General features: G+C 42.1%; 1 protein-coding gene and 1 pseudogene across 2 annotated transcripts in view; one reads left to right on the top strand and one right to left on the bottom strand.

Annotated features, from left to right (window-relative positions):
* The window catches only part of Myrfl (myelin regulatory factor like), an 88,197-nt gene that overhangs the window by 9,052 nt on the left and 53,041 nt on the right, over positions 1–26,104 (top strand). The window contains exons 3-5 of the mRNA XM_048340635.1: positions 21,332–21,399; positions 21,495–21,744; positions 22,663–22,754. Coding sequence (XP_048196592.1) covers positions 21,332–21,399; positions 21,495–21,744; positions 22,663–22,754 — 410 coding nt within the window. The remainder of the gene's footprint in view (positions 1–21,331; positions 21,400–21,494; positions 21,745–22,662; positions 22,755–26,104) is intronic.
* On the bottom strand, positions 8,902–10,304 carry LOC125361299 (annotated as a pseudogene). Its single transcript, XR_007212934.1, has 2 exons — positions 9,815–10,304; positions 8,902–9,775 (listed from the first exon to the last, which is right to left on the bottom strand). The product of XR_007212934.1 is annotated as a heterogeneous nuclear ribonucleoprotein C-like (transcript).

The raw sequence follows: 26,104 nt of genomic DNA, 5'->3' as shown, positions 1-26,104 counted from the left end.
CTAGGATTACAGGTATGACTCACTGGTGCCTGGCTGGTTGGAATTTTTAATAATCTGTAAATGTAGCTTTAACTTAGAGCTTCATTGCTTGGCTTTTTTGTTCACCAGCCATTTTCTGGTTAATTGAAGATAAGAGTCATAGATTTGTCTTCCCTGGTTGAATTTGAACTGTGATCCTTGAATCTCAAGCCTTCTGAGTAGCTAGAATGTATTTAGCTAGGTCCTTCTTTTTATGCCATTTGTGGCCTAGACTTCTTCTCTTGTTTGTGCTCCCAGTGACCTACTCCTGGTGGTATTCCTCCACTTGAATGACATGGCTAGAAACTTAACTGCTAGGGTGAGGTCGTAGAGCCTGCCTGACTTCAGGACACTGGGAGTCATGATCACTCTGGCAGCTCCCATAACCTGTTTCCTCCTGATGTAAGCTAATATTATTTCCTTCCTTCTGCTTTTTTTGAGATTAGTTTTCTCTTCTAGTGTTTTAGATGAAAGCTTACTTCCTAATTCTTTGTTCATTTAAGCATTCAATGCTATAAATGTCTGTTTTAACACTTTGGCTTTATGTGTATGTATGGTAAGTGTAAGCTTTAGGCACTCCAGCAATGGAAAGATTGAACCACTAGCTTGTATTCTCCATGACTTTTGATATGAAATATGCATTTGAATCATTGTTCCCTTACACATAGTATTTCTCCCAACTTGAAGGTATTTTCTTTATCTTTGGTTTGTACCCATTTTATTATTATAAATCTAGGCATGAGTGCTAGTTTAACATTCTATTGCTTGGCCAGATGCTGGTAGCTCTAACTTTTAATCCTAGCTACCCTGGAGACTAAGATCTGAAGATCATGGTTTGAAGCCAGTCTGGGTAGGAAAGCCTGTGAGACTTTTATCTCCAATAAACCACTCAGAAAAAGCCTGAAATGGTGCTGTGGCTTAAATGGTAGAGTACTAGCCTTGAGGAAAAGGAAGTCAGGGACAGCAGGCCAAGCTCTGAATTCAATTCCCAGAACTGGAAAAAACACTTTAAGGTTATATTGGTTGAGATTTGCTAAACTAGCTTTCTTTCTGTCTCTGTATCATTCTCACTCTGTCTCTCTCTTTCTCTGTATGTGCTAGTACTGGTGCTTGAACTCAGAGCCTGGCACACTCACTTAGTTTTTTTCTGCTCATGGCTGGCCTCTACTACTTAAGTCATACCTCCACTTCTGGCTTTTTTTCTGATTAATTGGATATAAAAGTCTCTCAGACTTATCTACCCAAGCTGGCTTTGAACTATGTTCCTAAGATCTCAGCCTTCTGAATAGCTAGGATTACAGGTGTAAGCCACTGTGCTCAGCATTTGCTGAACTTTTTTAAACTATAAAAATTCATGTTGTGGGTTTTTTTTTTACTATATCTTGAAGATTTTCAGTTATCATTTTCATGTTTATTTTTATGTACCAATGTCTTTCTTTTTCCTTCCCAGGACTCTAACAATTCAAACACTTTAGATCTTTTGATATTTTACACAAGTTCCTAAGACTCTGTTAATTTTTTTTTCAACTCTTTGTCTTTTGTTCCATAATGGTTGATATGTCCTTCTCTGTCATTATCATTGATATTCTCTTATTAAATCCACTTTGGCATACCTGAAACTGTTCTTGCTCTGTCAAGACACAGAGTGAAGCCAGGCCAGAATTTTAATAGTCATGAGGAAACCTATTTGTGGATATTTCTAGTACCAGACTCTGACATCCTTGCCAGTGCTTTGTGGGGAAAAAAAGGAGTCTCAGCATTTTATAAGCAAGTTAAGCATACATATATACACAGAAAGAAATGGTATGTCGCCAAGTGCCTGAGCCCAAACTCTGATCTGGCTGTTCTACTCTAGCCACAGCATAGGCTGAACTCAGATACTAGTTGCCTCTTTGCCTACGTTCACATTCCTTGACCATTCAACAGCTGGCATGAATTCAGGTGGGAAGGTTGGGCATGCATATATTTTCTTCTGCCTGAAAGCACTCTGCCAGGGTTTGTCTAATGTTTTCCTTAATTTTTAGTCTTCATTCTAAAAGAAAGTACAGCTTATTTTCTCTGAGTTTTACTTTAAGACCAGTTTGTACCTGGCAGAAAGAATATCTGATTGTGGTGGGAAAAGTAAATAAGTCTCAATTAAAGAGTCATGTTCTTCTTATCCAGAAGGTCTGAAATCTGCCGCAGGGTCTTTGTGTCCATGTCAATAATGGTCTTTGTTCTAAGACCATATCTAGCTATAGAGTTCCCAATTGCTGAGATTCTGGCCTGATTTGTTCAATAGCATTCTCTATGTTTGGGACCAGGTTGAAGGAGCTAGGTACAAGTGAGGTAGAGAAGTAAGTTCTATCATTGAGCATTTCCTAAGCATTGGACATTATTATTTACACTTTTACATCCACTAGGATGTATATTTCCTTCTCTTAACGACACTGCCAAATGGGTACAGTATTACCAATATTTTACAGAGGAGGAAAGCTGAGGTGCAGAGTGGTATAGTAATGTTCCATGAGTCAACAATTAGCAAAACTGGGATTCAAATCTGTTTGGCTCTGGCGTACAAGCTCTTTCTTCTACATGCAGCTTAAATATGAATTGATATTTTCGGGCATGTTTTAGATGATTGTGAAGCTCTGGGAAATATATTTTAAACGTATCTAAAGGTATGACTCAGAATAGATCTAAGCCAAGGTTTTGTAAAGATTGTTAAAAGTTCACTAAAGAAAAGTCCTATGATCAGATAACCTGTCATTATTTGATAAAAAAAAAATGCTCAGGTGCAGGCAGTTAAGTGTGGCACAATAAAAATCTGAGTAAGAACAAGCAGAAACAGGTTCAGTCCATGACCGCAGGGACAATGGGCTATGGTTCAATGATTATTACATCAGTACAATCTGTACAAATACCTCAAGCTTTGAGGTTTGTTACGTACCAGGCTCTTTATGCAGAGAATTGCATTTCTCCCAATAACCCCAGTATGTAAGGGTTTTCGTGTGTGTGTGTGTGTGTGTGTGTGTGTGTGTGTGTGTGTGTGTGTGTGTGTGTGTTTTGCATGGTGGAACAGAACTGAGATTCTATATTCTATATTTACTTCAAGCTTTGAGTTACTTCTCAACTACTAACTTAACTACGAGTAATGCTTTTAAAAAATATTAATGTGAACTCTACCTAAATGGCCTCAGGGACCACTAGATCATAAAACTTATGAGTCAGTTTGAATCTCCTAGGCAGATTTTCAGATTTGTGAGTGTGTGTGTGTGTGTTTCACTATGTAGTCCACTGGCTTCCACTTCTTGATCCTCCTACCTCTGCTCCCTAATGCATCTTCACACCTGGCTTGAGATATTAAATATATTTAAAAGGGAACTATTGGCCCTTAATATTCCCATGAAAATTTGTCCTATGAGATAGTATGAGTAAGAAATAATTAACATTCCACAATCAGTAAGTCAGCTTTTGACTTACTGGATTAAACCAAATTAAATGAACATCTTTACTGTAGAAATGTCTTTGATGTATTCATGTGTAATTGGAGAAATGGTATGTAGTGTTTCTCAGACTTCTTTAGCCATGCACTCCTTTGGGGAGATATATATGAGCTTTGGGATTTAACACTTAGAACTTTCCCATCTTTCTGTGAAAATCGAGTTAGTATGCCAAGCTGAGGCCAGTCAAATAAGCAAGGAAGGTGTCTGAAAATTGCCTTTAACCCTGTATTTCCTTCTGTGACAGATCCAGGGGCAGCTAATTGCCTAGGAGGAACAGGCTGAGGTCCTCTCTGATTTCCTAGGTTAGCCAGACAGGTACCTACTAGAAACACAGGTGAGTGTGGGGGTATCCTGGGAAATGGCAGGTGTGGAGTGCTGCTTGGAATGAGAAAGAGATTCAGGGAGCAGTATAAAACTGGAGATTCAGTGAAAAGGGACAAAAAGTGTGTGTGTAAAAGAAGAAAGGTTCTAAGAAAGACACTAGTGAATCATAGGTCAAGTTTTCTTTCTTTGAACGATTGCTCAAGCCTTTACCCACTTCCTTACTGAAGTCAAAGTGGGGCCAAAGAGCAGGGAGCAAGCAGCACAGATCTCACCTGGGAAGTGGAACTGTAGCTCCATAGGCCCTGACCAGAAATACAGAATCAGGATTCCAATGGGATTCATAGCCACAGCAAAACTCGAGAAGCCCTGCATTAAGTCACACACATGGGTCCTTCCTTACCATCTCTTAGATCCTCTGTCAGCTACTTAAGGATACATCATTTCATGATGGAGATACATTGTGAGAATTGCATGGTGGGTAATCCCTTTGTTGTGCTCAGAAACCACATACATATCACCTGTTTTTGTAAACAAAGTTTTATTGGAACACATACAAGGAAACAACTCACACACATAAAATTATTAGAGTATCATAGACACATATGACATCACTAGGTAGTACACTATTGTAGGGTCATCAACAACAGACTGGAATGCTGTTAAGTGGCCCATGTATAATGTTCATGGTTTGGCTTGTATAGGTGTGTTTAATGGGGTCTCTGTATCACAGTGAACTTTAAAATAACCTTGGGATCCTGCATATGGAGTAAGGGGCTAGGCTGAGTGTTCTGATGTGGTCTGTGAGAAAGTTTAAATAGATGACTTTATAGAACAGAGGACTTAGGGACTCATTTGGTCACGAAGGAATCAACCCTTATTTCATTCTAATGGTTGAATTTAAGCAGTTAATATTCTGAGTTTTATGTAGAACTTGGCTTACTGGTACTGGATAGAAAAGGAGTCAGGAGCCAATTGCCAGCTGCCTATTTCAGTTCTGCCAGAGTAGAATGGCTATGGTGTCTTTGCTGTAAAAGGAGCAGGGGATGTGTAGTTCTGTAAAACAAGCTTGATGTTTGAGTTCATTGACAAGTTTTATCCTTCGGTTCAAAATGCTATAGAAAGCTTAAAGAGGAAGACCGGGCCAAAACATTACCCTGAACTTCTCCATCCAAGGAGCACCTATGTGAATTGAAAGTATCTCTAGTTAAGATTAAGCAACTCTTGTTATTTAGTGGGTAAACTCTTGAGGAAGACCATCTGACTTCAGCTGGACTTCTTTCCTGATGAATGGTCTCAGATGACGTGTTTAACCCATCAACTTTGGTTTTATTGTCTATGGAGTAAGGACAACAATGGCACCTCTTTATAATGGGGAGAGTGGAGATTAGGTGAGACAATGCATGCTAGGGCTCCCATGATGCCCAACTTGGACAACATTCTCAAAAACAAAACAAAACTAAACTAAACAAACAGGATCTGTGCTAAAGCAGAAGAGTGGTAGTCCAGTGGAAAGTCCAGACCCCTGCAAACAGAATGGGGGAGGAATAGGCCTTCCTTGTTGTAGTTTTTGTTTTTGTTTCTGCTGTCATGTCCTAAAATAACTTTCATGGCCTTCTTTTAGCTACTGATATCAAGGACCAGAGCCCTTGATCTCAGCTTGGGGATAGTGGGCACAAAACCCCAACCATACCTGAACAAATACTGATTAAATGCCTTCCACATACTTACTTCTAGGGCACTAATTTCTAAGGAACTAGAGAACACATCACACACCACCACCACCACCACCACCACCACCACCACCACCACCACCATATTCTTGTTGTGAAAGTCTATGTGGGGAGATAGGTTATTCACATGAAAAACTAGAGAAAATGTCTTGCACAGCAACTATTTTTTTCTGGTTGCAACTGAAGTGTAGCAGTGAACAAAATAAATGGATCCTTTTGAAGAGCTGATCAAAGTCAATGTGCTGGGTCCCATCTGCCCTGGCAAGACGTCCAGGCATTTTTCCAGAATTGGTGATACATGGAAATAAGGAAAAGCAGACTGACTCCTCATTGGAGTCAGTATTGTTTTAAATTCTCTACAGACTGCAGTTCCCTGTTGTCTGCTGCTGGAGGAAGGCCATTCCTCTTGCCCTTGGCACTTCACTCCTGTCCTGCTACTTCACTGGGAAGAGAAAGACAAGGGCAGATGGTCTAAAGTTGTTCAGTAAGACAAAGACGTTAAGAATAAGCAAGGGAATCGAGAAAGGGGTGGGGAAGGCTACCATTTCTGACTGAGTGGTCATCAGAGTCCCTCTGTACACATGAATTTACATACACAGCATATTTGTTGCTGCTGGAAAAAAATTGAAAAGTTGTTTGTATTTATTGAGCATCTATTCTGGACCAGGCCTGTGCTGAGTGAAGTGCTTTGTGAAGTGCAATGGGGCTTTACTAAGGGGGCATTTGGTGCTGAGTGAAGGCACTGGGGAGTCACAGAGCAAACAGAATTGGACTATGAGTCATCCCACTAGGATGGTCAGGTGAAGACTAACACTTAATTCTGTGAGGGTTCTTGCCTGGCACTTGTACAGTCATGTACACAGTAGACACATGGTCTGCACAGTACAGATGTACAGTAGGGTTGCCATCTGAAAGAAATACTGGCTGCTTTGTAGATAACACATGTACAGGGCATCTCAGCTGGCTTATGGCATCTCTTTAGGTTTGCATAGCACTCAACACCAGAGGACTGTGCTTCTCCATTCATCCTCCAAAAATCAAAAGCAAGTTGTACATCCAAGAAGGCAGAGTTTAGAAGGCAAATCATTATACTTTTCATCACCTAGTAAGAACCTCTAGATGACTACAGCTATGTCTTTTAGAAGCAAGACAGTGTCGACTATGCAAAAAGTGACCTCTGCTGTCTCTCACTCTCCAGTGTCTGTCTGTTGTATGGAAATCCCTTTGGTGTAAGACAAATCCAGAGCACAGAGGCCCACAACAGTCTACTGTATGCTGCTGAGATTGTTGACAGAAGGATCACAGGAAGGAAGGAGCTTTGAGGTACAGGCTGATCCCCCCAAAATAGTGTTTTTCTTCAAGTTCTTCATTACCTTTGCTTAACAATTTGCCTAGTTTTGAAGGCAGTTCTTTCTTCAAATTCTTCAAAAAGAATGGCTAAATGTCTCCAGATATAGTAAAATGCCTTAAACATGGCAGGGGATAAAACATCAATGAAATAAAGAAGTAGTTATATATTTTGGAAAGGAGAATAAACTGTAAGGAAAACATGTAAAATTTTAAAACATTCTGAAATAACAAACACATATTGCTGTGAGTGAACACAGAGATCCTTTTAATATTTCTTTTTTTTTTTTAAACTGATTTTATTAGTATCATAGGCTTGGTATTTTCAGCATCCAGTTGACTTTTCCACCTGCTAAATGTTTGAAATGTTTGTAACAGATCACATCAAAGAATAAGAACAAGCCAGGTTGCCAATGGCTCAAGGGGATCCTAGCTACTCAGGAGGCTGAGATCTGAGGATTGCAGTTAAAAGGCAGCCAGGGGAGGAGAAAGTCCGTTTGACTCTTATCCCCAATTAACCACCAGAAAACCAGAAGAATGCTCTGGCTCAAAGTGGTAGAGCTGAAGAGCTTAGGGACAGTTCCTAAGGCCAGAATTCAAGCCCTAGAACCAACAAAACAAACAAACAAAAAACAACAAAAAAAAAAAACCCCAAAATTTTGTCTTTTTTTTTTCTCACTGAATTAACAAGAAAGATTACTTTTATATTATGCATTTGAACTTGAAGGGCAGCTTTGTTTTGCCAATTGTGGGGCTTGATCTCACAGACTAGGCACAATCCCTGAGGTTTGTAGCTCAAGGCTAGAACTCTACCACTTTTAGCCACAGCACCAATTATCTGCTGGGAAATTAGGTAAGACTTGCACAGACTTTCCTGCCAGGTCTGGCTTTGAAATGTGATCCTCAGCTCTCAGCCTCTGAAGTAGCTAGATTACAGGCTTTACCCACCACTGCCTGGCCTATGGGAAGGGCAGTTTTTGACTGTTCTAATCCAGATAAAGAACCTATAACATGTTTATTAAAAACATGACTGAACTTTGGTCCATTGTAGTGAAGATGCAAACAAAAAATGCCTGCACAGCCTGCTTCAATGAATCTTGACACCCAAGGAATCCAAGGTCCGTCTCTACAAACCTAAGAATTGTCTTCCTTGCTGCTGTACTGGAAAAACTGAAGCATAAAACATGAATTACCTGGACTTTTCAGAACTAAACATTAGCGTTTTGGTATTAAATACTCGATCTGTCCTTAGGAGAGCTGGGTGCTACCTGGTTACAATGACAAAAATGGGGTTAGGGCTTGAATTAAGGAAGGGATGATAAAGGTTAAGAGGCTAAAATTTGGCGAAGTACTAGATCATTCTAAGGAAACTACATATGCACAACTCCCACAATGTTCTAAGGGAATTGAAGAACAAAAAAGAAATGCTTTTCCTATTTTTCCGTTTAACCCTAAGGCAGAGCTCAATATAAAGGTTACTAGAAAAACGATTTGAATACATGATGTTACAAATATAAATATTTAGCACAATCTCAGGGTTTTGTGGAGGCCGCTGCAAAACAAAGAATTTGAAGTGAACACTTATGCAAAAATAAAAAAACCAGGTGTTTTTTTTCCCCTCCAAATTCCTGGTTTAATAAGGGCTTATTTTTTTTTTTGAGAAAAAAAGGCCCCAAACATCAGGCTGTTCACAAAAATAACCCACAGTATCAACTTTAGAAAACAAATATTAAGACTATTACACTAATTTTCTAAAGGATGCATCTGACATGCCAACTCTGTTCACAAAAATACACTGTTACATTGTGTTAAACCGCCCCACACAGCAGTCTCATGTGGGGTATGATAAACATATTTCTGACTTAAAGCTGCTATCCAGTGCTACAACTAAATGCGTGAGATTGCCTTTGCAGTTAGGGAAGCAACTACTAAAATCTTGTATGAATGGAGAGAACTGTACTCCCTACATAACAAGAGATTCTTTTGGAGACAGTTGATAAAAACCATACATCCTTTTTATTGTTAAGTCATAAAGAGGTATCAAAATTAAAAGCAAAAATTACAGGGTAAGACTTAACAAAACTACCAGGAGCATCAAAGGAAGCAAAAAAATGGAACTAGGTGCAGGGCAATATGAATTAATGAACATGGGAAAGATGAGGATAGGGAGAATAGTGAGCATGTGCTGAAGATACTAGGGGAGAGGATCTGGTGAAATTTTGATCTTAAGACATGCGCCTAGGTAAAGAAACAATGGGATAAGATCCCTAAGCCCCACTATGTGCTTAAGAGTCATCCTTGCCATTGGCGCTGTCTCTGTCATCCTCTCCTTCCTCAGCCTCTTTTTCATCATCCTTGATCAACTCCAGCTGGTCTTCCCCCCATCTTCATTATCATCATCATCCAGTAGGTCCCCCTCCTCAGCAGAATCATCTGCACCCCCCTCAGACTCCATCTTGACATTAGTCTCATCTTTCTTCAGGGAGCTGCTGCTCTGTTCTTCTGACTTATCATTCTTCACCTCTACTGTCGATGATAAGGACAGGTCTACTTGTTTGCTCTGTTCCTTTTCAATTTTTTTCCAGGCTGTCCAGTAAAGAATCCACTTTTTGTTTAATTTGAGTAAGTTCCTTCTTAATGGCTTGAAGGTCATCTCCTTTCAACTTTCCAGACTTGGAAGAAGATCCTCGCTGTCCACTCTCAGAATTGAAGCCACTTTTGCCCCTGTGTGAGGTGTTTCCTGACACGCGCTAACGTTTAGAGGGCACTACAGCCCGAGCAACAGGAGGCGGCGGAGGCACATGTGCTGGGTAACTGTACATCCTGTCATAATAATCTCGTTGAAAGTCATAGTCCAAGTCAAACGAGGAGCTGAGTAGAGGGGACGGAGAAGGGTGTTCTGGTACTGACCCGTACATCTCCGCTGCAGATCGTTTCACACCTGCTTTTCCTCGATTCACTTTTGGCTCTGCAGCCAGATTAATATCTAAAACCTGGCCAGCAATCATTCTGCCATCCTTTCCTGCGACAGCAGCCCGAGCATTTCTCTCATTAACATACTGCACAAAGGCAAAGCCCTTATGAACAGAGCAGCCCACAATTTTACCATACTTCGAGAAGATTGCTTCCACATCAGATTTCTTGACCACAAGTGTATTGAGATTCCCAATGAATACACGGGAATTCATGGACCGAGGATCTGTCTTGTTGGTAACATTGCTAGCCATTGTGTTTGATAGTCTGCTCCTCACAGAGCTGAAAAATGTAGCTGAAGATAAAAAAAATCTCACCGAAGGCGGGAGGGAAAAGAGATTCTACTCGAATCTCCTACTCCCAGGTTCTGTGAGAAGTTGACTGCTGCTCAAGGTCGACAACGAAGGAACAACCGTCCACTCTTCGTCTCTTCACAAAATGGCCTTAATATTTCTTTATAGAGTAAATATACTTTTTGCTTTAGCAGGCAATTGCTTTGCTTAGAGTCAAACTGTAAACTCCACCCCTTGGGAATTGGCTTGTATATTTGGTTCCTGCTTTACACATTGATGGCTCAGGGATCAGCAAGCAACTTCGGCAGTTATGTAAAGAATCTAGTATCCCCCTTTCAGCCCTTCCCTTCCTTTCCCAAAATTCACCTTTTACTTTTCAATAGCCATGTTCATTTCAAACTCTATTTTCTGGTTCTTCAGGCCAGAAAAGCTGTAGATGTGTCTTACAGTTTTAGCAGCTTTGTGTTCAGATTTTGACCAGCCTTCAGGCTAAAAGCTAATAAAAGCCAAGTGTTGTTGGCTTAGGCTTAAAATCTTAGCTGCTCAGGAGACTGAGATCTGAGGACTGTAGTTCCTAGCTAGCCCAGGTAGGTAAGTCTATGAGACTCTTATCTGTAATTAACTATCAACAAGCCAGAAGTCCATGTGTGGCTTAGGTGGTAGAATGCCATCCTTGAGTGACAAAGCTAAGCAATAGCACCCAGGCCCTGAGTTCAAGTCCCAGTACTGGCACTGTGCCCCACCCCCCTTGAAAGCTGAAAACAGGTAGCATCCACTGCCATTACCTGTTCCTTTAAATTTCAGTGTCCCTCTACAGTCTTCTTGCTTTTGTTCACTTTCTACTGTCTTTGAATAGTTTTATCTCTCACTCTCTTGCTCTCTGTTATTTAACTGAGAAGTTAAGAGTTTTAATTGGAGAGGAGGTCAGTTCTGCTAGGAGTTTACCAGTCATTTCAGAAGCAAAAGAGGTATTGGTTATTGTTCTGTGTTCCTATTTGGTTGTTGGTTTTCTATTTTTAATCTCAAAAGCTATCAGAATATCTGGACTTTTGTTGTTCCTGTTGAAGAAGTTTTTGTGCAATCACTATGCTCAAAGGGTGAATTTCACTATAGGATGAATTCTGTACTGATCAGACAGGGACCTGATAAGTCCTTGGTAACTTCAAAATATCATCTTCTTACCTTACCTCTGAGTATGTTCAATTGCTTTCTTTCCATTTTTTTGCAGAGGAAGTAAAAATTATGCTTTTTTTTGCTATTATCAATAAAAAGACTTATAATAAATTTAGACTGGGTTCATTTCTTTATACTTAATAAAGCCTGTGTACAAGTACCTGACAAGAAAGTAGACAGAAAATGTACCCATTGTTACTCTTCCAAGTAGCCTAAAGTGGTAAGAAATATAGACTTAATTATCGTCTCAGATTTTCATCTCCTAAAAGAATTTACAGTCCTGCTGTACTAGAAAAATAGAGAGCACATTCATATTTAAATCTACTGCTTTAAAAATACTTTCCTGTGAGCTGCAAACCATAATCAAGTGTTCTATATCACCAAAAGCGTTAGTGCATTAAGATGATGTTAAATATGTTTTAAAGATAAGCTCGTTATTTATAATAACTGCAACTCTCAGAAACTAATATCCAGGAGCATTGGCTTTTCCCTTCAAATATTTTCATTCAAATCTAGTTAAGATGTTGTCCAGATCAGCAAAAGAACTTCCATAATGATATATAAAATTATCATTAAAAAATTCCTACCTTATGTTACTAGTTAATCACTTTTCTTGGGTAACTTTTATTTTCATAGGAACCTAGTAAGAATATGCTTTAGTAGAATTTGCACCCCAATATTTTCAAAGACTCAAAGGTGGTAGAAAATGTATCTGTGTCTGGGTGAGCAGGAAAGAGGAGGAGGAAGGCAGGTAAACGTTTCCAATTCCTCAGTACATTAATTTCCTGAGGTTACTATGAGAAAGTACCAGATGAGTTTCGATGTTGAGTTTCCATGTTTGAGTTTTTAAACCAGATGGTTTTAAAACAATAGAAGTTGAGTCTTTCGATTACAGATACTAGAAGCTCGTAATGAAGTTGTCAGCAGGATTAGTTCCTTCTAGACACTGTAAGGGAAAATATGTCTGTGCCTCCACCCTAGCTTCTGGTGGCTGCCCGCAAACTGTGGGATTGCGTGGTTTATGGCATCATGTATGCGCCTCTGCCTCCACATGCCTTCCCTGTATCTCTGTTTCTTCTTTGTCTTTGCCTCTCAGTATCCTCTCTTAGAAGGAGACCAGATATTGGAATTAGAGTCACCCAAGGCCAGGATTATTTTATTTCTGAATTCTTCATTAATTACAGCTGCAAAGACATTCCCAAATAAATCCTGAAATTCTGGGTATCTCTGCATTTGGGGGAGAGAGATGGGGTTACTTTACTATAGTTCCCTAATCTCATGCTGATTGTGTTCAACTATGCATTTTGTTTAACAAAGTAGTCTGACTCTGCAGTATCTTTCTCTCGTTTTCTTTAAATGACTTCTTTTTGAGGGTACTAAGGATTGAAACTCAGGGCCTCACACTTATAAAACAGGTGGGTGCTCTACTATTTGAGTCACATCTCTGGATTCTTATTTTGTTTCTTTTCAATGTAGGGTTCTACTTTGTGCCCTGGACAAGTCATAGGCTGCAATCTTCTTATTTTTGCTTCTCTGTGTTGCTGGAATGAGAGGCATGGGCCACTGTACTCAGCCACTGGTTAGAGGGACTCTTAAGAATTTCTTTTTTTGTCTAGGCTGACCTTGAAATATGATCCCTTGATATCTACCTCCCAGCTAGCTAGGACAACAGGTTTGAGTCACTGTGCCCAACTTTTTTTTTTTTTTTCCAGTGCAAAGTCTCATTTATTGAGGTAGATCCCACCATTAAATAAGGCACAGGAGCCAATCAGGTCAAAGATTGGCAGGAAGGGGAGGGGTGTACGTGCACCTATCTAGGGACTATGAGGGGAGGCCTCAGCTGTCCATCAAGGGTGGAGGGCCGAGGGACCAATCCTAAGAGGTGGCCTTATTTTACATCACAGTCCACAGGACCGCCTCCGGGTTCACCATCAGGTGCCATCTTGGCCACCATGGTCCCAAGACTGGGAGGCGGGGCCAGCTAGATCCACCTTTCTGGTTTCTGGTGTAATAGCCACATGGCCCCAGGGCTGGGAAACAGGTGGGGCCAGCTAATTGCATCTTTTTTATGTAACATGCCCCAGTATGTCCCACATCTCCCCCTTTTTGCTTTATCAGCAGGTTGCCACCCTACTCAAGAGTGTGCCTGTCTTAGGTTGCCCCCTCTGAGGATCTTAACTGTCATTGACTACCACTCTAGCTCTTCAGGAAATCCTACGTGCAGGGGCTGCCAGCCCAGTAGAAGGACTCAGGGGGAGAAATTGACACTCAAGAGGAGACCCTGTTATTTTTGCCTCATGCCTATACACCCTGGTAGGGGTCATGGCCAACCTCATAGGGTTCCCAATCGGCTAAAGGCAGCATATTGCTGTCAGACCACCATTAACTGGACAGCTCTGGCTTGTTGCTTAAGAAATTGGAGAAGCCTATTAACCACGCAAGGGCCAAATGTAAACACAAGAATTATGGTAACCAAGGGGCCCACAAGGGGGAGAAGGTAAGGGAGCCACCCATTTAGCCCAGTCCAGAGAAAATTGGAGTTCAGTCCGTTTTGGCACTGCTCAAGATCCTCTTATAAAAACAGGCAGAGTCCCCCTTCTCTGGTGGTGAGCAGGATCACGGCAGCCAAGGAGTCAAGTTGAGATTGCAGATCTAGGATGGTGCTAGCAACTTGATGCATATCATTAGTAGACAGTTTATCGTAAACATGAGTTAAGGTACCAAGACCCCCAATGCCTGTTCCCACCCCAACAGCAACCTCTAAGCTCAGACAGCGGGGACAGGTAAAGACTAATTATTGGGGACAACATCAACGTCCGGCAAAAGGGAAACAATAGTTGAAACTCCATTCCAAATTCTTTGACAATAAGCTGTAGGCGGTATCACCACAGAGAAACACCGCGCCATCAGTGGGGGCATATGAGTCCAACAAAGCAAGTAACATTTAATAGAGAAAGGGTAGGGGTGGATACCCCTGAACAAGGGGATAGGGCTGGGCAACTGGAAGGAAGGGAGGCTGGCTGCCTCCATTGTTGCCCACAATTGCTGATACATGCAGGCAAGTTTCAGAAAAAATCCACCATGGTCTTTTCATTCCTAGAGAGAAACAAACAAGGAATCATACCTCAAGAGGGGGTGCTCTTGGGTAGTCATTCTGGTGAACAGTATTTTAGGTCTCTAGCAGGTACCCAAATTGGGCTTGGTTCCCCAATCGGGAAAATGCATCCAAAGCCCCTTCCCACACTAATAAGCGGGTCAGGACCTAGCCATGATCCAATAAGGGGGTCCTTCCATCGGACTTCTACCTTTAAATAAGGTGTCTGATTTGACCAATGCCTGTGGAAAGCCATCAGAAGTTGGTCTTTGGAAAAATTTAAAATATTTAATGTAAGCATTGCTGTCCTTAACTGGTCATGGGGGTTGCTTCCCCCTTTTTGTTTTATTAATTGGTCCTTTAGGGTCTTATTATGCCTCTCAATTATAGCTTGACCGATGACACTAGAGTTGGTAACAAATTGACTACATACAAATTATCAGAAAACAGGTTCATCGGTTTTTGAACATGGGTTAATGCCAGGGCAACTGTGTATAGCTCCTTAAACTGTGCAGACCCTGTAACTGGCTCAAAGTAGTGGTGCCCTCTTCTCTATTGGCAGGGGAGGAGGTAGAGTATATCACCGCAGCAGATTCCGCTTTTCCCCCATCAGTAAAAACATTTACAGGGGCTGGGGATATGGCCTAGTGGCAAGAGCGCTTGCCTTGTATACATGAGGCCCTGGGTTCGATTCCCCAGCACCACATATACAGAAAACGGCCAGAGGTGGCGCTGTGGCTCAAGTGGCAGAGTGCTAGCCTTGAGCAAAAAGAAGCCAGGGACAGTGCTCAGGCCTTGAGTCCAAGCCCCAGGACTGGCAAAAAAAAAAAAAAAAAAATTTACAGCTTTAATAAGGGGTTTGGTAGAGAAAAGTATAGGGGAGTCCACTGTAACCTTGAAAATGAGGTTACCCACCTTGAAGTGCCATAATGACAGTCCAACTTCCCCATGAAACCCTCTAAGGCATGGATACCCTATTATGTTTTTTTTTTTTTTTTTTTTTTTGGCCAGTCCTGGGGCTTGGACTCAGGGCCTGAGCACTGTCCCTGGCTTCTTCCCGCTCAAGGCTAGCACTCTGCCACTTGAGCCACATCACCGCTTCTGGCCATTTTCTGCATATGTGGTGCTGGGGAATCGAACCTAGGGCCTCGTGTATCCGAGGCAGGCACTCTTGCCACTAGGCTATATCCCCAGCCCTATGTTTTTTTTTTTGACCCACTCAAAATCTGACAGCCAGTAAGGAATTACTAGCACGTCAGGATCCTGCCCATAATGTCTCAGGGAAGTATCCCTGACCTTAATTACCAGGTCAGCTAGCTGGTCTAGTTGGGAGTAAAACCTGGGAGCTCCTCCCACCGATGCATGTATCCATTGGAGAGGCTCGCCCAACTGAGTAATGGCTCTGAGCCGGGAAGGATCCAAAGACAAAGGGGGCATTGGGGCCTATAGAGAGCCAATTGTGCCATATTTAAGGCCATCTGAATTTTTTGAAATATTACTTGATGTGATGGAGTTATTGTAATAATATCAGTGGGGGCTTTATCCCTTAAGGAGTCAAAGAGCGGAAGCAGATCTTTTGTAGGCAGGTAAAGCCAAGGCCTTAACCAGTTAATCTCATCTAACAGTTTTGTAGCTCCACTAAAGTATAGTTGTCATCAAATCAAATCATATCATTTAACCTTACCGGCAGGTGTTAGAGAGCACAAATGAATAACAATCAAGAGGGCAAAGGGTCAGGACAATGTAAAAGTCTCAGCTTCAGTGGATTGGAAGCGGCTGTGTCTTCCATACCGAATCAGCAGGCCTCCTTAGTTATGTGTGATGGAGGCAGGCAGGAGAGTTGGGTTGGATCTGGGCAAGGCTGTAGTGGCATCTCTTAGAGTCCCTTGGTTAGAGTGTTAGTCACACCTCCTGCTGGGTTGCCTGCAAATTTCTACACAGACTGGTTAAAGACATTTGAAATCTCCCAGTATTCCCTGGTTGCTTACTCTGAGTACTCTGGCTTTTGTAGGCTGGTGTCCTACTGATTTAAGTAGGGTGACAACTTCAAAATAATTTTAGAAGGCTTGGGCATTTCACCATCTTCCTAGTCACAAAATCCACATAGACCAAAGGCCAACCAAGTCTTCTCTCTGCAGCAGTCATGACAGTTTCTGCGACATGGAGAGGGAAGAAACCAATGCTATCCCAATGCAACCCTGTGGCCACCAAACAACTCGGATGTTTTAACCTTGGAGTAAGTCTCGGTTGTAACTCTGTCATGATAGGCCTGCTATAAGCTCAACTCTAATCTTGCAGGGGTGGGCAGAGCCAGAGCAGGTGCACTCTGGGCCTGTTAAAATCTTCACAGGACTCCTAGATTCCCTGAGCAGTTTTTCATGTAGAGAGAGAGAGAGAGAGAGAGAGAGAGAGAGAGAGAGAGAGAGAGAGGAATCACTGGTAGTGAAACCAGGCAGTTTGGGAGCAGACTGTGGAGGCAGCTTCCTGTAGCCATGGTCTGCCACAGTCCACACAGCTAGCACACACGTCAACCTGCATCCTTTAAAGCAAAATATCAATCCTGGGTCAGGAAAATCGAGGTTAGTAGCCACATTTGTGGACTTGTTCCAAAATGACTGTGGACCCTTGATCTTATAGAGTTTATGAGAGCACAGGAGAGAAAAATAGAGAAGTAAAATCTTAGTCTATACCAAAGAATTGTCAGGATCAGATGTACACTTGACTTTTAGCATAGATAGACATAAAAAATAACACTAATTTTACATCATTATACTTATACCACATGCTGTATATTTGAACTTTTTGGAGTTCTTTTTAGACATATTTGCTTGTACCCAAACATGATTAGTTTGGGTTTAAAACCTGGTTTTTTTTTTTTTCTTTTTCTTTTGGCTTGGAGTCTGGTGATAAGAGTCAGGATCGCCTCCAGGCTGTTCCCTGTGACCGCACCCACAGGCTGCAAAGATCAGTTTAACATAAGACTTAAAGTAAGTTAAAATAGTAGTTAAAAAGGCAAGTAATTTTTAAACCATGATGCTAGTTTTTACATGTTTTACCAACAGACAGACAGACAGACATACACACAGTTGTGCACAAGCTTTGGGGCGCGCTTAGAAAAATTTTTTTTTTAATTGGCCATGTAAGTTTACTAGAATTCCAGTGGCAAAATGATATTATTTTGCCCATATTTTAGAACCACGTGGTCAGTTAGGAAACAAAAAACTTTTTCGGCAAACAAAAATTTTCACAGATTATCCAGTGAGGAAATGAAGAAGCCACATTTTGAGAAACCATTTCAGCTCCAATGGGGGGCTGAAGTGGGATGCTATGACCAGAGAAGGTCCAGGAGATGGAAGACAAGACACCAACAGAACACAGACAAAATGGCGGCAGAGCTGGTCAGAGCCTCAGCAGGCTCAGAGCAAGACACCTTCGCCTTCCAGCATTTGAATTGCAAGGCACATTTGAATTGCAAGGTACAATGAATTGCAAGGCCACAGTTGCAGACTTTAGGGTGGGGGGCAGAGTTACCGGGAGCTGGAGTCTCCACATCCCTGCCCAGCCTCCAGGACTTCTGCACGCCATTACCTGGGGCGTGGGTGGGAGGCGCTTGCTAAAACCCATTCTATTGTCCACCATGTGGTCAATGCTAGAGAAAATTTAGGATTTAGCCAACAACAATCAGAATTCAACCAAACCTCCAAACTTAGCAAACATCAATAACAAGAACAGAAAACCTTTCTTTGTGTCTTTCAAAGCAAATGCTAAGCAAATAAGCCCTTCTCCTCCTGGGCAGAGAGGGGACTGTCTCCCCTCCATCCAAGACATTCCTCAGCAAATGCTTTCCAGGCCTAGTCGCTCTTTAAGGTCACCTCAGAAGAGGGAGGAGTGAGAGTCTTAAAAGGGCCTTTACTGTCCCCAGGTGTCCCTTTACCACATGGGGGGCCTGGGGAGAAATAAGCCTTGAGGGGGGATAGGGTCGGGTAGACCCCAAGAGGGGGATTTTCTCCCAAGTTAATTTCCCTCTTCCTCACCACTTGTTCTGCATGGTTCCAAGTAGCCCATTTGAAAAGGTTGGCAGCTGCTAGCCAGGGCGCGGCGGGCGTCAATGTCTTCCAGACCTTTTTGGCTTGGGGGCTTGAGATCTCTAAACCTATGTGTATAAGCCTGAATCTCAGTGCTTTAAGCGCCGGATCCTCATGCTGAGTTTGAGATTGCCCCATCTTTTCAGGGATACCCTCACCTCAGAACCCGCTTGGCTTGGCCAGCCGATAGTTTCACTTTGTACATCTTCCTCGTTGCCCCACGTTGGGCGCCATTGTCGGGGTCTTTAGCCTCCCGCGCTGTCCTGACCTGCAGGAGAGATGGGGAAACACGCCCCAACTGGGCGAGCCAAGAAAGGAAAGGGTCGGCGGACCGCCCGCACCCAGCCCTCCCTCACCAGAGGACAAACAGATGCATCTGGGAGCTAAGTCCAGTGCAAAGTCTCCTGTGCCCAACTTTTTTAATTTTAAGATTTTTTTTAGTGTTCAATATTTGTTAGGCACAGCATTCCAATTCCTTAGTTGTGGGAAATCTGTTTAAATGCCTGTAAATCAGAGTTGAGGAAGAATTCAGCACACACAGACAGACAGACACACACACACACACACACTTTTTTGGTCAGTAATGGGACTTGAATTCAGGGCCTGTATGCTGTTCTTGAGCTATTTTGCTCAAAGCTAGCATCTTGCCACTTTGAGCTACATCTTCATTTCCAGTTTCTGGTGGTTAACTGGAGATAAGAGTCCCACGAACTTTCCAGCCTGGACTGGCTTTGAACCTTGATCCTCAGATCTCAGCCTCCTGAGTAGCTAGGGTTACAGGTATGAGCCACCAGTGCCCAGCAGCATTTACTGTTTAATTCATCTTTCCATGTTGAGTCTAGCAACTCACACATGGCCTTAATTGTACCTGATACCTAATGTCATAGCTTTCCTGGTTCTCTTTCTCCATAGAATAAACCATTCCTACTTCTTTTGGGATGATGCATGGTGAAGTTGATATGACTTATTTGTTTCTTAATCAAGCCCAAACCCTGAAGTGCTCCCTCACAATACCCCTTAATTCAGAGGTGACAGCAGGTCATAGAGTGTGCTTGATTGTATAACTTGCTGACTCCTTATGTCCCCTTCACCATCCCCAGGTAGTATTGTTGCTTGTGTATTCAATCTGGTCTGCCCTACTTCTGCCTGACCCATATTATTGTCATATGTCATGTGGCCTCTGATCATGTACTCTATCCTTTTTTGTGTATATGCTTCTTTGTTGTTTTGCATTTGCCTAAATTGAGGCTTTAGAGGAAGGCAAATGTATACCTTTTCTTCCCTTATTAATAGGAAATGAATAAATCTGAAGAGTAGGTATAACTTTTCTAAGGGATTAAAAAAAAACAACCCTAAACCTAACTCTTCTTTGTGTTATTTGGGAGTACTAACCTTTTGAGAATAGCAAGCAAATGAAGGATAGTGAGGAACTTGCTAGTCTTTTACATTGGAAGTTTTTGTACTTCTTTTTAGTAGTCATATTCATTTCTTTAAAAAAATTTTTTTTCTTATTTATTGTCAAAGTGATGTACAGAGAGGTTACAGTTTTATACGTCAGGCATTGGGTACATTTCTTGTACTGTTTGTTACCTCCTCCCTCACTCTCCCCCCTCCCCCTCCCCCATTCCTTCTCCCCCCATGAGTTGTTCAGTTGGTTTACACCAAATGGTTTTGCAAGTATTGCTTTTGGAGTTGTTCATCATTTTATCCTTTCTCTCTTGATTTTGGTATTCCCTTTCACTTTCTTAGTTCTAATACCAGTATATACAGTTTCCAATGTACTCAGATAAGATACAGTGATAGTGAAGGTACAACCACAGGAAGGGGATACAAGAGGATCATCAACAATAGAAGCTATGGTTTCACGTGGCATGTTGAAAGTAATTACAACAGTGATATAACACTCGTTTCCATAACATGGTGTTCATTTCACTTAGCATTATCTTATGCATTCATAGGGGCATAGCTATTAGGCTCTTGTGATCCTAAATAAAGTTTCCTTTTGCTTGTATTTCAATATATAAAACAGCAAAAAAAAAAGTTCTTGGTTTTGCCATGTTCTTTCATAAAGCCTCAGAGTTCTCTGTAAGAGCTTTGGGACCACACAGAGCCTACATATATAGTAGCCATTACTTTATTTATTATTAATTAATTTGTTTATTTTTGGTTGTGGGGCTTGAACTCTGGGCCTGGGCGCTGTCCCTGAGCTGTTCAGCTCAAGGCTAGTGTTCTACCACTTTGACCCACAGTGCCACTTCTGGTTTCCTGGTGGTTAATTGGAGAAAAGAATCCTCAGATCTCAGCCTCCTAAGTAATTAGGGTTATAGGCGTGAGCTACCGGCACCAGCTAGTAGCCATTACTTTAATGACAACACCTCACATGACCTTGGCCCAAACAGTTTGCATAGCTATCTCTCTAGGGAAGGGATGTTAAGAGCAATGACAATGTTCATTAAACTTTGTTGAGCACACACTGTTTGCACATTGTGTTATGGGCTTTATAGTCATTATCTCAATGCTCACAATACTTGAAGTAGGTATAATCATTGTTGCCATTTTGTAGGTAGAGAAACAGAAGTCTGGAGATGTTTAGTACTTGTTCACAGTTAGGAAGTGAGGGAGCTGATCTTCAAAGCCCAGTCACTTAGCCATGCCACATGGCACCCGACCTAGTCTGATGGGCTTTGTCTTCACCCCTAGCACCTACAGCCATCACTGTGGGCTGTAGTCTGAGGGCTGCTTCCTGTCTGTGATAAAAGTATGGTGGAATAGAGTACAACAAAAAGCAATCCATGTCTCTAATCCTCAGGCAACGCCAGCTCCCAGACACCCCACCCTATTCTTCATCAGACCCATGCTCTCCTCCGCAGGTCAAAGGTGAGTGTCTTCTAACTTTTGCACATCCTGCACTATTATTATTCTTGGCCGGTGGAAGCTGAGAAAGTGGTACTTCTTGCTTGTGTCTTTCCCAGGTGCATGCTGCCAGGCCCTGAAGCCTATGTCTGAGAAGACTCCAGATGCCCTTCTCCATGCAGAGGCTGTGCCCGGGACACGGCCCACCCATCCACTGCAGAGCATGCCTGGAATGAGCGAGTCTGGCCAAACCCACAGCAACTTTCACAACTGCTACCCAGACCCCAATCATCCTTTGCACCAAACTGTGCCTTCCCACCTGGGGATAAGTTGTTCTTTCCATCAGCAGCCTTTGTGCCACATTCCTGGGTAAAGGGCAAGATATTTAGTTATAAAAGACCTGAGCAAAAAAAAAAAAAAAAACAAAAACAAAAAAAGAAAAGAAAAAAAAAGCCTCAGAGCCAATGGGACAGCCTAAGACTGTCCAGAAGATGGCAGTATTGAGACGTATATAGGACACATATTCTTGGTTTAGACAATATTCATTGAAAACCCACTAAATTCACGGTCCCCATTCCACCAAAAGCCAAAATGTAAGGAATACACGGGAAATTCCAGCAATGGAAGGGTGCATTGTTTGATGAGGCACCTTAGTCAAACTACTGAGGGAATTAGTTTGTGAAGTAAGGAGAGACCAATCGTCTTTTCTTCTTTCCTCCTTTTTCTTCATCTTCTGGATTAGAAAATAAAGACCACCAAAACTTGATATTGTCAGGCACTAATGGTTCATGCCTGTAATCCTATCTACTCAGGAGGCTGAGATCTGAGGATCAAGGTTCAAAGCTAACTACAAACAGGAAAGTCCATAAGATTCTTATCTCCAGTTAACCATCAAAAAGCTGGAAATAGAGGTATGGCTCAAATGGTAGAGTACCAGCCTTGAGTGAAAAAAAAGATAAGCAGGAGTGAAAGCCCTTGAGTTCAAGTCCCAGTCCCAGTACTGGCACACATACACACACACACACACACCACACATACAGTAAAACCTATATTTAAAATGGATATCTGTGTTTCAATAAGCCTTTAAAATGTTGCCAGTTTATTTTTCAGGCAAGTAAATCTCATATTCATTGGATAAAGAAAGACTATATTTTAGAATTTTAGGGCTCAACTAATTGAGGTTAGACTCTGTTCTCAAGTTGATAACAGAGATCTGGGACATTAAGCTGGATTTAATAGGCTGTGGAGGAAGAAACCCTAACCCCCCTTTTGATTTCTTGACTTTAGAGTCTCATTGCCTCCAATAAAGAAGAGGAAGCACACGCAGACCCTGGAGGACTCTGAGGACTGCCAAGTGTGGGTCCACCATGCTAGACCAAGTGAGCAAACCTGGGCTAGGACAAAGCCAGGGTCATTGAAACCTTGGCTACTGGCTTTTGAGCAGCACCACAAAACTCTATTCTCTGTCAGAGAAGAGCAACGGTAGGTTTTGAGAGTTTCTGTTTCCATTTTGACATGTCCTGCATCCAGGTGAGTCATACAGGTGGGACACACAGCTGCTCCTGGGAAGGGATGCACTTCTGTCTCACTGGTACAGAAGAAATGCCAAGCTTTAACTTCCGGAGCAATATGTCTGAGAGGATGCAAGTGGTACAGTTGTCTTAAGAGCCTTCAAGGACTCACGGCTTTGGTCACTGCAATCCTCCTTAACTTTTTTCTCTAAGCACATTTTTTATTGTTATTGTAAAGGGGTTACAGAGGGGTTACAGTTACATAAGTCAGATAAAAAGTACATTTCTTTTTTCTAAAGCTGTTATTGTAAAGGTGAGGCACAGAGTGCTTAGTTACATAAGTCAAGTAATGAGTACAGTTCTCTTTGAACAGTGTTTTTCCCTTGTTTTCTCTCAGTTTTCCCCTCCCAACCCAATCCTCCTTAACCCTAATGCACAATTCATTAAAGTGGACTTGGTAAAAAAGTAGATTCTGACTTCATAAATCTGAAAAAGCTTCCAGGTGAGGCCAAGGCCCCTGATTCATGAAAGATGCGTTGAGAAGCAAGATGTTAGAGGATTTTTTCCAGAGGGAGGAAGGTAGAAAGTTGAGCTTTACCTGAACTCATTTCCAACTGGCAGGTTTCCAGTAGACCTTTGAAATTTTATAAAATCATTTTAGAAGTCTTTTTCAGAAATGCCCGATGCCCAAGTAAATGGCCTACCTAGTTTTCTGTCTTATATAACATGTGATGTATCATCTCCCACCCTCCCCCACCAATGAACTGCAAGTCTTTATTCTGGAACAGGAAGGGCCACATCTTACCTTCCCACCAACTTTCATATTTTCATTACTGAAATTCTTCCACGGTCTCATTCAATATATATCGTCTTTTGAGCTTAGTGATCTGATCAAGTTGGGAACAAACTGGTCTTTCGGAATTTGAAGACATGACTTTACCACAGCCCAAATGCCATAACCTTTCCTAGGAAAAAGATAATACTCTAGGCTGGTCCATCCAGCCTGTAAATATTCATTTAGGAAGGGTGAACAGTGCCAGGGTATCAAGTCCCATCTCTCTGTATACCTGAGTCAGCTGGGCAAGGAGTCCAAGATTTCCTCTGGAGCTCCCTGCTCCCGCTCCCATCCCCAAGCTCTAGAGGGTTACACAGCTCTGGAGGAGCTGCACAGGACTTTCTCACCATACAAGTGAGTCACAGGTGGAACTGCTGTCTTTGCCTTTAACAGCCCTGTGGGCTGTCCCAACCAGGGAGATCAGGCTTCAGTTCCAGTCAGGGCTGTTGGAGGGTAGACAATGTCATCAGCCTCACAGCCAATTCACACATGTCACCATCTCCTGGGAGAGCTAAGTCAGAATTGTGCTGGGCATCTAGCCTTACATAAACATCCTTTACTGCTGCCTTTCCTTTCTTGCAGATCCATGATGATCACTAGTCCACTTGCTTTCTCCAGGGCTAGAAACATAATGCTAATCAAAACATTGCTAGGCTGTCCAAAGCAATGCTATTCAAATCCTTTTTTTGGATAATATGCAGCTTGTCATCCAGCTTAGCCTAGTTTTTCTGGGTATCTCTGCAGCCAGCCTGTGGCTAACACATAAAGGTTGAACAAATTCCTAGCCAGCTGAGGGAACCATCTGCTCTTTTCTCCCGCAGATGCCCCAGCTTCTTAGGGGATACAGGGCAAGGCACTCGGACCTTCCAACCATTTCCTCAATGGACCAGATTGTTGCTGTTAGCATTTCCCCAGCCTCAGGTCCTCAGCTCCTCCCACTAGCCCCCAGATCCACCCATACCTAATGAGCCACTCCTAGTCACTACCTACCTTCTTCCCCTTTACCCCCAGAGAGAGAAGCTGCCACTTGGATAAGATGCAGACGCCATGTAGCTCCCTCTCCTGTGGGAACTATGGCCCCACTAATAAACCTCCTTATGAACCTTCTCCTGCCTGTGATTATCTCTGCATGGTCCTCTGGGATGGCTGATACCTATGCTTTCAGTTGCCTAATTCATTCTGGCCCTTCCAGAGTTAAGCTGCTTTCTGCTGCTTGTTCCAGACATTGATTTTTTTATTCACCACCTTTCCAGAGAGTTCTGAGAGAATGACTTAGATGTCCCAACAGATAGGAACTCCCAGAAACCTTGTTTAAGTTCTATTTAAAGGTCACTGAAAAACTGACTGAAGGTATTTGGTTCCAGACAATTCTTAAGAATGAAAACAATCAGATTCTCAAGGGAATAAACAAACAAAATAAAACAAAACCTCTAAAACAAAAACAAAAAAGCAATAGGAAAGAGTGAATCCAAATGCCAAGTTTTCATGATAGTTTTAACACAGGTTTTCTGGTGGAGATCTCTTACTTTGATATTTCAGAGCCCAGGGGAAAGAAGATTACAATGGAAGGCAGATAGAGGGGTTCACACCAATCTTACAGGCAGAAATAGAACTGCCAATTTCTTATGGGAGTTTCCACATTCGTTAATGCTATTTTAAATCTTCCATCTGGTTGCTGTTGGCTCACACCAGTAATCCTAGCTAGTCATGAGACTGAGATCTGACGATCATGTTGGAATCCAGCCCTGGCAGAAAAGTCCCTAAGACTTTTATCTCCAATTAGCCAACAAAAAGCTGGAAGTGGAGGTATGTCTAAAGTGGTAGGGCACCAGCTTTGAGTAAAAAAAGCACAAGGCCCTTAGTCAAGCCCATAACCTCTCCCCCAACACCCACCCACCCACACCACACACACACACACACACACACACACACACAGAGAGAGAGAGAGAAACTCTTGTCTTTTAACTACTTTAAGAAGGTTTAGAAGCATCTCTTTGAGCATATCCTACCAGCTGGTGAGGCTCTACCTAGGAAAAGACCTTCCTAGACCTTCTCTCAATGGTATGAGGGAGAGAGAGAAAAAAACAGGAAGAATAAGCTCTCCCTTTCTGAGAATTTGATGGAAGCAGTGCGGTGAACAAGTTTTGTTCTTATTTTTGCTTTTGAGAAGATGTTATACCAGGGAGCTTTAGGAGGTGTGAGGCATAGGAATACTTGTATTATCCATCTCCTGTGTTCTTAGATGGGAAGAAGTTTTTTAGGAGTTTAAATCTCTCAAACATGTATGTTTTATGCAAAGAAAAAAACCCTACATTTTTGCTTAGGTTATATTTAATTCCTATATCCAAAGAAAGATACATTTTTCCTGTGATATTCAGGATCA

Source organism: Perognathus longimembris, chromosome 1, assembly GCF_023159225.1.
Source record: "Perognathus longimembris pacificus isolate PPM17 chromosome 1, ASM2315922v1, whole genome shotgun sequence".
NCBI classification, from domain to species: Eukaryota; Metazoa; Chordata; class Mammalia; order Rodentia; family Heteromyidae; genus Perognathus; species Perognathus longimembris.
The sequence above is the reverse complement of the archived record's forward strand: the minus strand, read 5'-3'. Positions and strand labels throughout refer to the sequence as shown.